Raw genomic sequence first — 13,852 nt, forward strand, 5'->3', positions numbered from 1 at the left:
CAAGGACGCTGTATACCAGGCTACGTTGATCGTCCCCGTGTGTTTCGCCCGATTGGCGACTTCCCTCCCATCATCGCCACCGCGCACTGACCACCGCCACTCGTCGCTCGCACGTACTTGTACACCGCGCTCGCAATAAAGGCGGATGTGTACTCGCCAGCGTTTCGCCCGTTTCCTACAAGACAGTTGTCGTCTGTAAATCGTTTAATAAGCTTCGTACATTTTTTGACGAGTGTTGAACGAACGGTCAAAGGCCCCAGACGCCATTAACACGTTCGTAGTTTTTTTCGGATCTACGTCGTCCGTATTCGGCTCGCGTCCGCCCGTGTGTGTGTTATTAATAATAATAATATCAACACACGCACACGCTCGCGTATATATATAGGTATATAAGGTCAATGGTATTCGGTGACGGTATCGCGACCGCACAGCAGTCATAAATGTTGCAAACAGAGAGGATGCCCGACCTGGTGGAAGTGATGAGAATGGGCAAGGACCATCGTCTCAAGCATAGGCAGTTGCCTCTTCAAGTTGATGAGAACTTGACTGTGAGTCTGCCCCCCGCGTTCCCCCCAATTAATTTTTTTTTTGGAAATTCACATGCCCCCCCCCCCCCTCTACAACACTCACCTCGGGTACACCCTATACCATCGGGGTCCCTACAAGCCAACTCTGCCTCAACAGTTCCATGTCAAACCGGCTTGATGTTCCTATTTTATTAGTCATTGTCGTTGTTATTCTATTGTCTATTAGGCACTACCTACAACAAAGCATTATATTTCTTGAAACTAAACCAATGCATTTAGCTCTACTGTTTTTTAGTCTTACCACTATCACTTACATTTGTACTGGATTCATGTACCCACGATAATTTTAACACTAGTATTGTTGTTTTATATCCGTGGTCTACGATTCTCGATTTAATTGACTGTCTTTTGTTTCACAGTTGGTGATGGATCTTAGCAACGAAGATTTAGTACAAGAAGTAAAACAAGTACCACCATTAAAACTTCAATCTTTGGATAGTTTTGTGAAAAAATATCGCATGCTAAATAAACGCGAACTGCAAGATGTATTAAAAGTGTCCATTAAAGAAATATTAGATATAATGAGTGAAAGTATCGACTGTGTTGGGTGTCGTAGGAGGTAAGTGTTATTCCATTATATTTTTACTTAAATTAACCTTAATTGTTAGCCATTAACATGATCATTACCAGTAAAAAGATAAAGCCTACCTATATCTATCATCCTAAACGATTCTAATCTTTAGAAGACAGTATTTTATTTAAATTTATAATTATAATACTTAACTAATAACTGTTAAAAGATAGGGAGTTATTGTCAATACTTTTGTTAACTTAAATTTGTAATTTAACTTCTAAAGTGTTTATTTAAAATAAATACTAATGACCTAATATAATCTAAATATTATAATAATATTATAATATTTTGATGGATTAATCAAGAAAGTTATTTTATCCATTTGCTGTTATTTTTTTTTTCAATCCTATTTTTCTTGTAGTAATTGCTTGTACATTTGTAATAGATATTCTACATAGTTTATTTAAACATTTTTATCACTGAATACAAAAGTTGACTTACCTACTATTTTAAACTAATTGGTATCATTGATTAAATTTTTATTCATCTGTTTAATTATTCCACAAATCTTAATATTAATTTTTTCATTTCAAGGTTTATTCTAAATTCCATTTTTACAAAATGTCAAAGGTATATATTATAACTCAATTTTTATTATTTTATTTTGTCTATATTGTGTTGTTGTAATTTATCAAAATTACCTAAGAACCTATATATCTAGGTATAAATTGAATACAAATAATAAAATACATTTTTATGAATACGATTATTTTTTTTCAGTGCTGAAAAATTATTTGGTGAAATGGCCAAACTTGGTCAAAATGCATTGTTTCCTCTTGTTGTAGTTAATAACAACTTTATTTCTATAAGATATGAATTTTATGATGAAGAAAGATGCATGTTTAATTTACTTCAGAATACAAATGGGTAATTTAATCAAATTTCAATAACATTTATTTTAGATAATTCATTTTTTAAATGTATTTTAATTTTTAAGGAATCGCTTATCATCAATAGCATCTAGTCGAAGGCAATCAAAAAAAAGTAAAAGATGTGTTTACCATTCCCTTGAGTCACAAAGACTTGTCAGACCAATGGCAAGCGGGTGGCAAGATATATGGAGACATATGACTGAACCATGTAGAGATGAAATAGTGCTTATTGAAGCTAGTAGTTTATTAAGCACACTGGATAACTATCTCAGAAAACATAGGTAATTATAATATTTTTTTGTTATAGCGCTAGAAACCTTTTAGTCTTAGAATTATATATTATTTCTCTTGAAAGTATCTCAAGACTCTTATGGCATTTAAAATGATAACAATATTATATTCTTGGTAAATTTTACATAAAATCATCAATATTAATTTTAATTAATTTAATCTTAAAATATATTATTAAACTATCTTGTCATATCAGATAAAAATTTCTAAATTATAATAATTATTAATTTGTAGCTATTTAGAATCCAAACCAATGCATGGTTATCTCATGCATGTAGCATAACTAAAATACCCAATAGCAAAATTCAAGATAGCATTTCAAGGGCATCTCATAACCTTTTTTTGTTTTATTAATTATATAATTAAAAAAGACATTTTTTCTATCGCTTTTAAAAATAATAATTTAGAAAATAATTGCTGCCTTACAAATATTTCAATAACATTTAGTTTTTATTATAAAATATATTTGTCTGCGATATGTGTGTGAGAGTCAAATGCAAGATATCAAACTATATTTTGTGTTTTTTTATATATGAGTAAACAATCATGTTAATTTTCTGTGCAGCTTTCATAGTTTTTTATTATCCATAGGCACTTAAAATATAATTAACATGAACTTGAAATTTTCAGAAATAAAAATGATCATCTCTTTCGAGATTCAATAATAATTTATGTTTAATGTAACAGTTTCATTATTGAAATAAGCTTATCAAATTGCCTAGTTTCTACTTGTATGCATTATTTTCACAATTAATTTCATTTAAATATTTCAATCAGATTTTGTGGTGACTGCCGTACAAAAGTGATGAAAGCATATGCACTGCTTATTGAAGAAGAAGATCCGTCCAAAGAAAAAGGTTATATTGAAGAACTTTATGCCGGTATTAAAAGATGTGTGGGGGACAAACATGTCCATTTGGACACTGATATTAATTATATTGGTGCATTGATAAGCCGTGCTGAACCAGAATTAATGGGAAAGTAAGTTGTGCACTAGTAAATATTTTTTTGACATAATATTTATGAAACAACATTAGTCGTAGGGAACGACATGCTAAAACTATCGAGATTGCTCAAGAAGAGGTTTTAACATGCCTGGGTATTTGTGTATATGAACGATTACACAGAATACAATTGAGGATTAGAGAAGAACAATATACTTGCCAAGTTCTCGCAGCAGCAGCTATTGATGGTCTTGCCAGAAGATTTGAAGTAATTAATAACTTAATTTAAATTTTTTCCTTAAATTTAAAACAGATTTCATAGCAAAATATTTTTTTGTAGACTGCCATTGAAGTAAAACAAGGATTTACCAAGTTAGATCAGTTTTACAATGAATTTTCAAAAAAAGAGAAAAAGACCCAAAAAAGAAAACGGCTCAGGAAACAAAAAAGATCACAAAAAAAAGAAACCCTACCATCGTTGGTAATCTGTTGTGATGTGAGTATAAATAATATATTGTGTTATAATTATATAAAGAGTTTAAGTTAACATGTATTTAATAAAAGTATGACAACATTAAAATATTAAATGTATTGAAGAATTTAACAAAAAATAATAAAGTAAACCAAAATATAGTTTTGCATAATAATGAGAATGAGTATTCTATTTATCTTTATTCTTTAATTATTAAAATTTAAAAATGACTATAGTTAAGGGGATTCGATACAGTGATTTTCTGTTTTTGTTTAACACACATGCGACATAGGATTTTAGACTGGTTCTTTGCCAAACACACCAATTGATCTAATGAATCTAAAAACTGATTTGAATTTGTCGTCAAGTTACTTGAAATCGACTTTTCCACATTTTTGATTTTTTGAAAATTAAAATATGGCAATTTTTAAATACTCTTTTTTAATATGACATTTATAGGAATTTGGGGAATAATATCAAACATGTGGGAAAGTCTATATCAAGTAGACTTGACGACAAATTCAAATCTGTTTTCAGAATTCTTATCGCTTCAATAGATCAATTGAAATGTTAGGCAAAAAACACGTCTAATATACTATGTCGCGCATGTGTTAGACAAAAACAGAAAATCACGGTATCGAATCCCCTTTACATTATGATTTTATTTTAAGTTTAGGAGAACTTCATACTGACATTAGTGAGAGTAAATGACATTTTTTTAGCTATTTAAAAATATATAGTACTACAAAACATAGTTATACAAATAATACACAAAACTATTACAAATCTTAAATTATATAATTATAATAATTAGGTTTTCAATAAAAAATTATAGTCTACTCAAGTTTTAATTATATATTTAAAAATATAACTAATGTGATTGCTTAGGTTTATATTTAAGAACCAATTTTTTTATGTACTCAGCTCGTTATTTTCATTCTTCTTTCAATATCAATGAAATCAATTTTCTTTCTATTTTTTAATTATGTGTTACATGTTGCATATTATGTGTTTTAACTTGGATAAATTTGAAAACACAAGGTTGTGGAAATTCAAAATATCTATTAAATATGCTATGTAAAGATTTCACATACATTTGTTGTGCACTGAGTGCTAGAACTCTTCTGTCTATAAATGAAGAGAAAAAAAATATTCTTTGATATACTTATCTATTAAATAGTCCAAAAGTTTGGTTATTTTATCATCTAAAGGCTGTATAGTTGCAAGTTCCATTCAAAACATCTCCGGCTTCCACTTGGTTCAAAAATAATAACCAAATATTTATGTTAAATATTGTCTTATAAAAATGTTATAAGAGTATCACAACGCTAATATAATAATATAAACATATCAATATATAAATCATAAATTTAAATCTATTTTGATGTTTGAAAATTGTTGAATTGTTTATGAACCACAACTACACATTAATTTTTACCTGCTATTTGCAGGCAATTTATATAAAATTATTTACCTTATTGATTTTGGTAGGCAGTTAGTATGTGCCTGTTAATTTATTTATTTTAAATTAGTGGTTGAATTCATATTACATATTTATTTTTTATTTATATAGGCTGATGATTGTTCATGTGTTGATGTGGACGAAGAAGAAATTGATTTTGGTGAAGATGATATTGATTTTGTGGATGATGTTGATGATGAAGATGATGATTATGACGGAGTACAATCTGATGTGAGTTTTATACATTTAAAATTTATTATTGGACATAGATTTATATTTTTATAATTTCTATTTTAGGAAAGAGAAGATTCTGATGAAAATTGTAATCATGTTGATACGAAATGTACATGTGAAAACATACAGTTGATTGAACGAGTGAGAAAAGTATGTATTTACTTATTTACTAAGTACTGGGTTGTGTGAAATAATAATTGTTGTTTTTAATGGTGGATAATTTATAAATTTTCAGCAACTTAAACTGTCTGGTGACCGAAAGAAAAGTGTTTCAACTCCAATTAAACCCTGCAGCTGTGTTGAATGTAATTCTAAAGGGACAAGAAAATCAAAAAAGAAAAAAAGTAGCGGAGAGAAAGAAAAACGCAATAAAAAAAAACAGACAAAAAACAGCAAAAAAAACACAAAAAAAATTAAGAAATCCCCAGTTCAATTACAAAGTCAAGTACAAAAAATAAATGTTTATGATTTGATTGAAGATGAAGAGGATGATGATATTGAAATTGAAGATATGACCGACCGTCATTCTGCTGATGAGCATCAATCAGAAGGTGGCGACTGCAAGTCTAGTGTAATCAATCATGATCTACCTGGCAGTTGTAGTTCTTGTCCATCGTTATGCGACCATTCACAAGACTATGGTTATGCATCAGCTGAAAATAACAACCACAGTAATAGTACTAGCTCACCTGACGGTTCAGATGTGGCGTGCTCTGAAGGATTTTGTAACCACTCAGGTAATTCAATGATATTTTTGAATAAATAATACTAAATAGAGCTTAAATGTTATGACTGGATAATTCATTTTTGCACCATCATAATTAGTTCTAAATAATATATAAATTTAAATTTACAATTTATACAAATTAAATGTATAGCTATATTTATTAACAAAGTGCAATTGCTTATTTGATAATTTTAAGTATGTGGCTTGGTACAGCGCTATCTGTCACGCAACGTGACTGAGCGGCTGCTGCCACTAGTTCCCAGATGAGTGACCACCCGGGTTCATAGTACACAAAACCCTTGTCATACATACAAGTGTTTACAACCGTAATAACCATTCCACCCTTACCGTACCGACCCTACAAGCTAATGACCTCTGTGGTAGAAGTTAAAATCCAATAATAATAATATTTATTGTCACCAAATTATAACAATTACAAACAATTTATGAGTAACAAAACAAAACAAAAAATTACATTAACATACATTGGTTCTCTTTTCAAAAGCTGAGCTTGTGCTGAAAATAGGGAGTTGTGATACAGATTTAGATATTATTGATTATGATTATTATTGACAATTAATAAAGCAAAAAATAGAAGAAAATAAATAGGTAGAGTATGCACAAGAAAGACAATAAAAGAAAGGATAAAGAACAATTAGTAGTTGCATTATAAAGGCTATAGCCTATATGATATATATATATATATAATCATAAGTAAATAAAATGTTAATATAGCATATTCTGTGGATTATAATATACTGGTATAATTAGAAGATTAAATAGAATTATTTGATAATAGCACAGAATATATGAAATATATTTAATTTCATATATTCTGTGATAATAGTAATTAATTTTAACACAAATTTAACTATTAACAGTGAAATATAATATTAATTAATTTCTAAATTAAAGTATAGATTATTGAAACAGAGCATTATTTATATATTTTTAATAAATAAATAAAATATTCTATACTATATATTATACTCAATGGTAGTATCATGAACATTTAACAAATATTTTAGATTCTGAGCGGAGTGAGGAAGCTAGTTGTTTTACAATGATGTTCGGTTTTTTTTATCCTGTAAATAAAATTTTTACCAGAAGGAGTGCTTCAATTTCAACATATAGTATCTTATCTTTTAGCAAATTGGATCTAAGTGGTACTTTAGACAGGTTGTTTTTAGATTTTCTCAATAGTTTTTTTTACGCTACGGGAAAAAACCACCAAAATACCCTATTGCTAAGCTATTTTTTTTCCAACGCTTGTTTATCACCATAGAAACGAATAAAATTTAAAAATTACCTAATCCCCACTTGGTATATACAATTAATGGTCACTTAATAATAGAAATTTATGATTCATAAATTTTCTTTTGTCCGCTCAGAATCGTTTTTTATTGAATGCAATCATTGCTTTCAAATCAAATACTGTAATAATACAATATCCTGACAGAGGACCAAAGGGACAATGGACAAACTTCTACCACCACTGACCTACTCCACCCCACTGTACTTGCCCGTTTTTTACTGATATAGGATAATCAATAGTATTTTCTTAAATATCAGTACATTTTTTATTTAATTCACATTTAACCAAAATTACATTTATTCATTTTTGGTTTGTTAATATACAGTGTGGTACTATGGACTGTGGTACAATGAAACTGCCGATTTTTAAAGTTATATGATTAAAAATCAACTATTAGTATATTAAAATGAAGGTTACATCATTAATTTTTAAAAACATCTGTCTCAAAATAAGCAGTCTTTTTTAAACCTTTTTGAAGTCTTCCTCTTGAATTTCATTCCGTGTATCATTTCCAAAGTGTAATGGTCATTTCTTCACAAATGTTGTTTTCCAATTGGATTCAATTCATCAATATTTCAAGGTTTATGGGCATTATGTACTTAACTTTTAAAGATACTACCCACATGAGCCACATCAAACAAACATAATATATTATTGAGTTCTCTAATCTTCAACCAATATTGGAAATTGGCCGTTTCACTGCCCCGACCTATATTATAATTAGTTATTTGATACCAAGATGTTACATGTTTCTGTTTTCAATTGAGTTTGTTTTAAGCAAAACAAATAAATTTTTTTTCAACTTCATACCATTTTCTTTTTACCAATATTTTAATTACAATTTTAGATGGTCGCCCTACAAGTGCTAACTTATATTTTTATAGGCAGTGTTCTTTCTTTTAATTCATTTAATTTTAATTTTATAAACTTACTACACTGTTGTTTAGAAAATACAAATTAATATTTATTAATATATTTGTAATTTATGTTAGTAAGAAATGTACAAAATTGCATATTTAATTTTTAATTTTTTCTAGTTAAATTAATTTTATTTATTATTCAGTATTTTAGTGATACAAATAAATACTGCATAGCATTCACTAGGTTAAATTTGAGCTCTATACGTAGCTTACAAATAGGTAAAATAATCTATTATATACACCGTTCAAATTAAGAAACACAATTGGCTACGACCAGATTTTGATGGCCGCAGTCGCACAACTTCTATTTGTCACCCCCACCCAGTTAACTATCTGTGCATGTGTAGTATTTCCATGCCCCTGCATACAAGTGTATAGTTAAACTCAATATTAATTTTTAATCAAGAAAATATATTTAATATCTTAATGATTGCTGCAATCCATTATTTATATATTTAAAATTGTTTGTCCCTTTGGACTTAAATTCATTAAAATTCTTATTTATTATCCTTAATTTTGTTACAGGAGAGGTACCATCATTAAAAATTAAGTGTTATTCTAATATGGGGACATTATCCTGTAAGTCATTGCCACTTCAACAGTTGTTAATAGAAGAACTGGTAAGTAGAAAATAGATTAAATTCATATTGACTTGCCTTATTTATTACATGGATACTGTATTTTTTCTTAGGAGAAGAATGCTATTGTCGTAGATGATACCATAATACCGTCAGAGGAGGTGGAGATGTACAAAGTCTGTGCAATGTTAGTGAATGAGAAACGTCTAAAACTTAGGGAGACACTAAAGAGTGGTTTCGCTAATTTAAAAGACCCTCAGTCCTTATGAGTCATTGTTGGAGTGTCATTCTCACTTCCCTTATTCCAAAACATTTTTAAGAAAACCGTTTTAGTTAATTTTTTTCATTATACTTATATAATAATATAGAAACATTTTTTTTTCTTTATTTGCATACATAAACACAATATTACGTTAGTTAATATTTGTGAATAATTTGTTCTGACCTTTTGATTAGATCAATACAAATTTATTTAAGAATATTTTTTATATTATAAATTAAAATTTATTAGAGGAATATAATAGTTTATTTGATAACCATTATTAAAGAAAAAAGAAAAAGTATGTCCCATTATTTTTTTGTGTTAAAATGTTTTGTTTCCTACTTAAAATAATTAATAAGGTTTCAATTGGGTCAGTAGTTAACTAAATTTGACTATTATTTCAGCTCATTATATAATATTAAGCTATATTATTACGTGCCACTGTGTAATTATTTGTTTTTTTTTAAATTATACATTTTGGTTAAAAATTTAAAATAGAAGAATTTTTATATGAAAACCTTGAAAGTTTTTGGTTGGAAACTTGATTAAGGTATAATAAACTTTATTCAGATTAACAGACCAATTATAAAGCATTAGAACATTGTTTGGTTATGTTCAATATGAGTAAAAGTAGAGTACTTTTCTTTCTGAATAGAGAATACTTTGTCCAGACAACGATATAATAATCCAACATTTTGTAATGGGGTTCCAATTTACACATTCATATTAATACTGAGGGCCGTCAAAAGAAGAATATAATATATTTGATTTGTACCTATACAATAACAGACTGCAGCTGCCATTTCTCAGTATGAGCATTCTGGCTCACCATGGTAGCTACAAATACTACACTCTGTCTGTGGTAAGCTGAATTAAATCATGGGTTTGAATATTACTCCTTGCATATCAATGTTTGATACAATTTTGTAAATATTATTCTGCCTTTTTTCTAATACATCCCAGTATCCCACCTACATTAATATTTTTAAATATTTCAATATATGTAATTGATAATCATATGACACCACATGTCTTCTGGAGGGAACAGAGGGCAAACCACAGGCTTTGAGGACCATCCCAGCACAAATACAAAATGTTAAGGCAAATATTACAATATTTTCAAAATCCAATCATGTATGTTAAATTCCACTTGCATGAGAAAAATATCAAACTATAGTAGAATTTACATAACGAAATAAAAATAAGTAGTTTATGTACAAAAATAAATCAATGACGTTTGTAAATAAAGACAATGAACATAGTTTATTGTATAAATGCAATTAAATAATATTTTAGCTATAACTATGTTATGATCTACTAGTAGAATTTTAAAGGTAATGATTTTGATGGCATACATAAGTATTAGATAGTAATTTATTTATGTACAATATGCAAAGCAAATATATAAATATTATTTCATACAATCATATAACTTTTTAAACAGTCTGGTACAGTGAACTCATTTACATTTTGTTCTAACAAACATCCTAGCAGTACATTAGTGTCTACCATTTTTCCATTAACAATGTTTAAAAAATTGTGTTTATCTTTACCGGACCAGTAAATTCTCAAACGCTTGCTAATAAAATCTCCAGACAAAGATAATGAAGCGACCGCAACATAATCTCGACAGCTGACAGAGTACAGTTCCACTTGAGCCCTTAAACTCTCCCAGTTTTCCAACTTAGAGACTGGCGAGTAGACTATACGATAGTCTAAGCCGATACTTTCATATAGCCGTCTGTAAATGGCCATCATTTCATCAAATTGGTCTCTGGATTTCCGTTCATCAGTTGTACCAATGAAAACTTCAACAGCATTTGTTTGTACAGCAGAGAAAAGTCCAATGTTTTTATTGAAGGGTTTGTATAAACGACCTGTTGAATAAAATCTCAGGGGCAGTTTGTTTCCGCCCACACTAGTTTTTGCAAGAAATGCGCAGAAAGATTGAAGACTTGCACCACCCACCAAGTGCAGGTTTTTTTCGCTTAAAATAAATGTTTGATCCGCATTGTCAAAGTCAGCCCCACATCCTTCAATAATTACACTTTTAATAAGGTCTGAATTACAAAAAGGTATAAAATCAGACTTTTCTAGAGACTCGTTGAAATAAGCCATTATCGCTTGTTCACAGAGAGAAGCTTTGTTCTTAATGTACACAATTACGGGATTTATGAAATCCAAACATTCCAAAGCTGAGCCAATTTTTAAATGATCTACACACTCAGTATTATCAATTTTTGTTTTCCCATAGTGTTGAAATAAAATTTTACTCTCAGATAAGGGACAGTCAGGGTGTAAGCTGTTGGGGATGCTAAGACTAGGAATAACCACTTCAGTTTCTAATGCAGAAATATTATCTCTCAACGACTTCAATCTTGTCACTACTTTTGATCTAGTGTCTTTAAGCCTGTTTATCTCATTGATATTATCCTTTTTGGTTTTTTTTAATTGTTCAGCGAGTTTTTGTTTTTCAACATTTAAACAGACAATTTCTTCTCGTGCGCTTATGAAACTCAACCAACTATCACATATTTTGTCTATATTGATATTCAAACCTCTTAAAGTTATATTATCTTTTAAAGTATTTCTATTTTTTAAACGATTATCCAGATCTACATATGGTTCAATGACAACATACGTATTGGATGTCTGATTATACGGTATATACAGTTTTGATGTACTATATTTTTTAGTTACCTTTAAAAGGGAATTAATAGAAGAAAATTTTTTAATCATTGTAAATCTATATTTAATGAACAAATATCAGCAACTTCTTCAGGTTCTTTATATTCTTCCACATTAATGGGTTGTGTAACAATGATTCTTTCTTTTGGAGCTATGTAACTTCCAAAGCCAGCTGCTCTTTCGGCCTCTTCAATAGTGTATGGTTCGAGCTTCAGTTCTTTAATTCGTTTCTTATGCAATTTTGTACGAAAATGATCTTGTAAGACTTGATCACTCAAAAAATAACGTCTAAAAAATTTGAATTGAATTTAGTATTAAAATAATTAATACTCAGTACGTATTTATCTGTATTGAGCATGGTACTTACGCGCAATGTATACAGTAGTGCTGTCCTTCCCCAGGTTTGTCAAAATCAAGAGCTTGTTTTAACAAACGGTCTGCATTTTCTTTCTTTAGGTCGTTATCAACCTAAGAAACAAATACAGAGTATTAGTTTGTAAAACACTGAAGCTTGTTTTATATTTAAATTTAAAATCATTATTTATAATTATACCAATTTAAAGCTAATAGTATTTTATTCATCACACAGTCACATATTTTAATACTGATATCATAAATTTATACACACATAGGTGATTAACTACTTAATGATTTTATTAAATATTGATGCATTTAAATAGTAGGTAACATTTAAATTGACAATTAAAATAGTTTGTAATAGAACTTTAAGAGCAATTTTCTTGTCTATTATAAAAATCAAAATTTAGTTCTTACATATTTTGTTTTGCAAAAACTCATGATAAGTAATTGGTTGTAATGTTAACAACAGTATATTAACAAATAAATAAAATTGAAAACGGGCAACTATGTATACAAACAGAATTTAAAAAAAATTACATTTTGATGAGTGGAATAGTGAAAATTTTGAAAGAATGGAAATCATCATTAAAAAATATATATACCAATGAGAAGATCTGTATACTACCAATCGTAGACTAAGATAATATCCCAAGTATGATGTACAAATACTATATGCATTTCTGGCATTTTTTATTGTGTGCAGTTAACATATTGAAAAGATTTGTTTATAATATAATATTTTGTATTTACACTGGGTTGTTTATCAATGAAATACAATTGTTGTGTACATACGAATCGATCATCCGTACCACGGTGATATTGTCACACACTTATAGTGCAGTCCATCTACATCGTGTTCGTCATACGTACACAATCAAAATTTCGTTGAAATTACATGCTGGCTAAACAATATCGCCGTTTAAACATTTAGTAATCGTTTATTTTTTATGGTCATTAAAAAGAAACGGATAAACGCGTGTTTAGACATTTTTTCTTACGAGCACCCGTGCACCAGGCACAAAGAGTCGAGCAGCTAATCGCTCAACGGACAACAGTCGACCTTAAAAAAAGTTCAATTACCTCGTCGATGTCTCTGGCTCTGTGCTTGGTCTTGTACTTTCGTTTGTAGAATGTGTCGCCTACATGGTGCTTTTTCTTCTTCTGCGGTCCGGTCATCTAGAAGGATAAGCGCGTTATCAGTCGTAGTTTGCGATTACGCGCGTGTATATTGTTGTTTGCGGTTACATAAAATCGTATTATTTTGTAGAAGTCATCGATTCGACGTAGATCGTACAACAGAAAACCGCAGACTTACATACTTACGTTGGCGAAAGGAAGTGGCTTCGCTTAACTATTAATTATTGTCAACAGTTTAAATCACAATCGAAAATGATTAGTTTTTCAGCTGCGTAGTGCGCGAATGCCACATGGCCGCATCCAAAACTCTAATATCAATAGTGTTTACCGTTTTCGAATTTTCCTTAGATAACCAAGAAACGGAAGGGCCTAGCCAAATCAAAAATAGTGCAGTATTGCCAGAACGTGCGCGAAGTTGGCAATTGACAA

The 13,852-nt window shown here is 29.5% G+C and overlaps 3 protein-coding genes across 5 annotated transcripts; 1 reads left to right on the plus strand and 2 right to left on the minus strand.

The window, feature by feature from the left end:
- Positions 1 to 84: 84 nt before the first annotated feature.
- On the plus strand, positions 85 to 9,539 carry LOC132952909 (gametogenetin-binding protein 2-like). Its single transcript, XM_061025415.1, has 12 exons — positions 85 to 548; positions 947 to 1,146; positions 1,882 to 2,028; positions 2,099 to 2,314; positions 3,102 to 3,305; positions 3,362 to 3,536; positions 3,609 to 3,764; positions 5,314 to 5,433; positions 5,500 to 5,586; positions 5,672 to 6,173; positions 8,924 to 9,018; positions 9,090 to 9,539. Exons 1-12 carry the CDS (start codon positions 441 to 443, stop codon positions 9,243 to 9,245), a joined length of 2,166 nt encoding a protein of 721 aa, XP_060881398.1. The 5' UTR covers positions 85 to 440; the 3' UTR covers positions 9,246 to 9,539.
- Positions 9,540 to 10,482: 943 nt separating this feature from the next.
- LOC132952912 (serine--tRNA synthetase-like protein Slimp) lies at positions 10,483 to 11,977 on the minus strand. The gene has a single exon (XM_061025419.1). The coding sequence runs from the start codon at positions 11,975 to 11,977 to the stop codon at positions 10,655 to 10,657; it is 1,323 nt and encodes a 440-aa protein (XP_060881402.1). The 3' UTR covers positions 10,483 to 10,654.
- Positions 11,966 to 13,832, minus strand: LOC132952913 (zinc finger protein 593). Of its 3 annotated transcripts, none has more exons than XM_061025422.1 (4): positions 13,602 to 13,832; positions 13,367 to 13,462; positions 12,294 to 12,394; positions 11,966 to 12,214 (listed from the first exon to the last, which is right to left on the minus strand). In XM_061025422.1, the coding sequence occupies exons 2-4, from the start codon at positions 13,460 to 13,462 to the stop codon at positions 11,974 to 11,976; spliced, it is 438 nt and encodes a 145-aa protein (XP_060881405.1). In that variant the 5' UTR covers positions 13,602 to 13,832; the 3' UTR covers positions 11,966 to 11,973. The 3 variants fall into 3 exon arrangements, with proteins under 3 accessions (XP_060881405.1, XP_060881406.1, XP_060881403.1); XM_061025423.1 differs by having other exon boundaries at positions 13,532 to 13,832; XM_061025420.1 differs by having other exon boundaries at positions 13,610 to 13,822.
- Between the last annotated feature and the right edge of the window lie 20 nt (positions 13,833 to 13,852).

Source organism: Metopolophium dirhodum, chromosome 9 (assembly GCF_019925205.1).
Source record: "Metopolophium dirhodum isolate CAU chromosome 9, ASM1992520v1, whole genome shotgun sequence".
NCBI lineage: Eukaryota > Metazoa > Arthropoda > Insecta > Hemiptera > Aphididae > Metopolophium > Metopolophium dirhodum.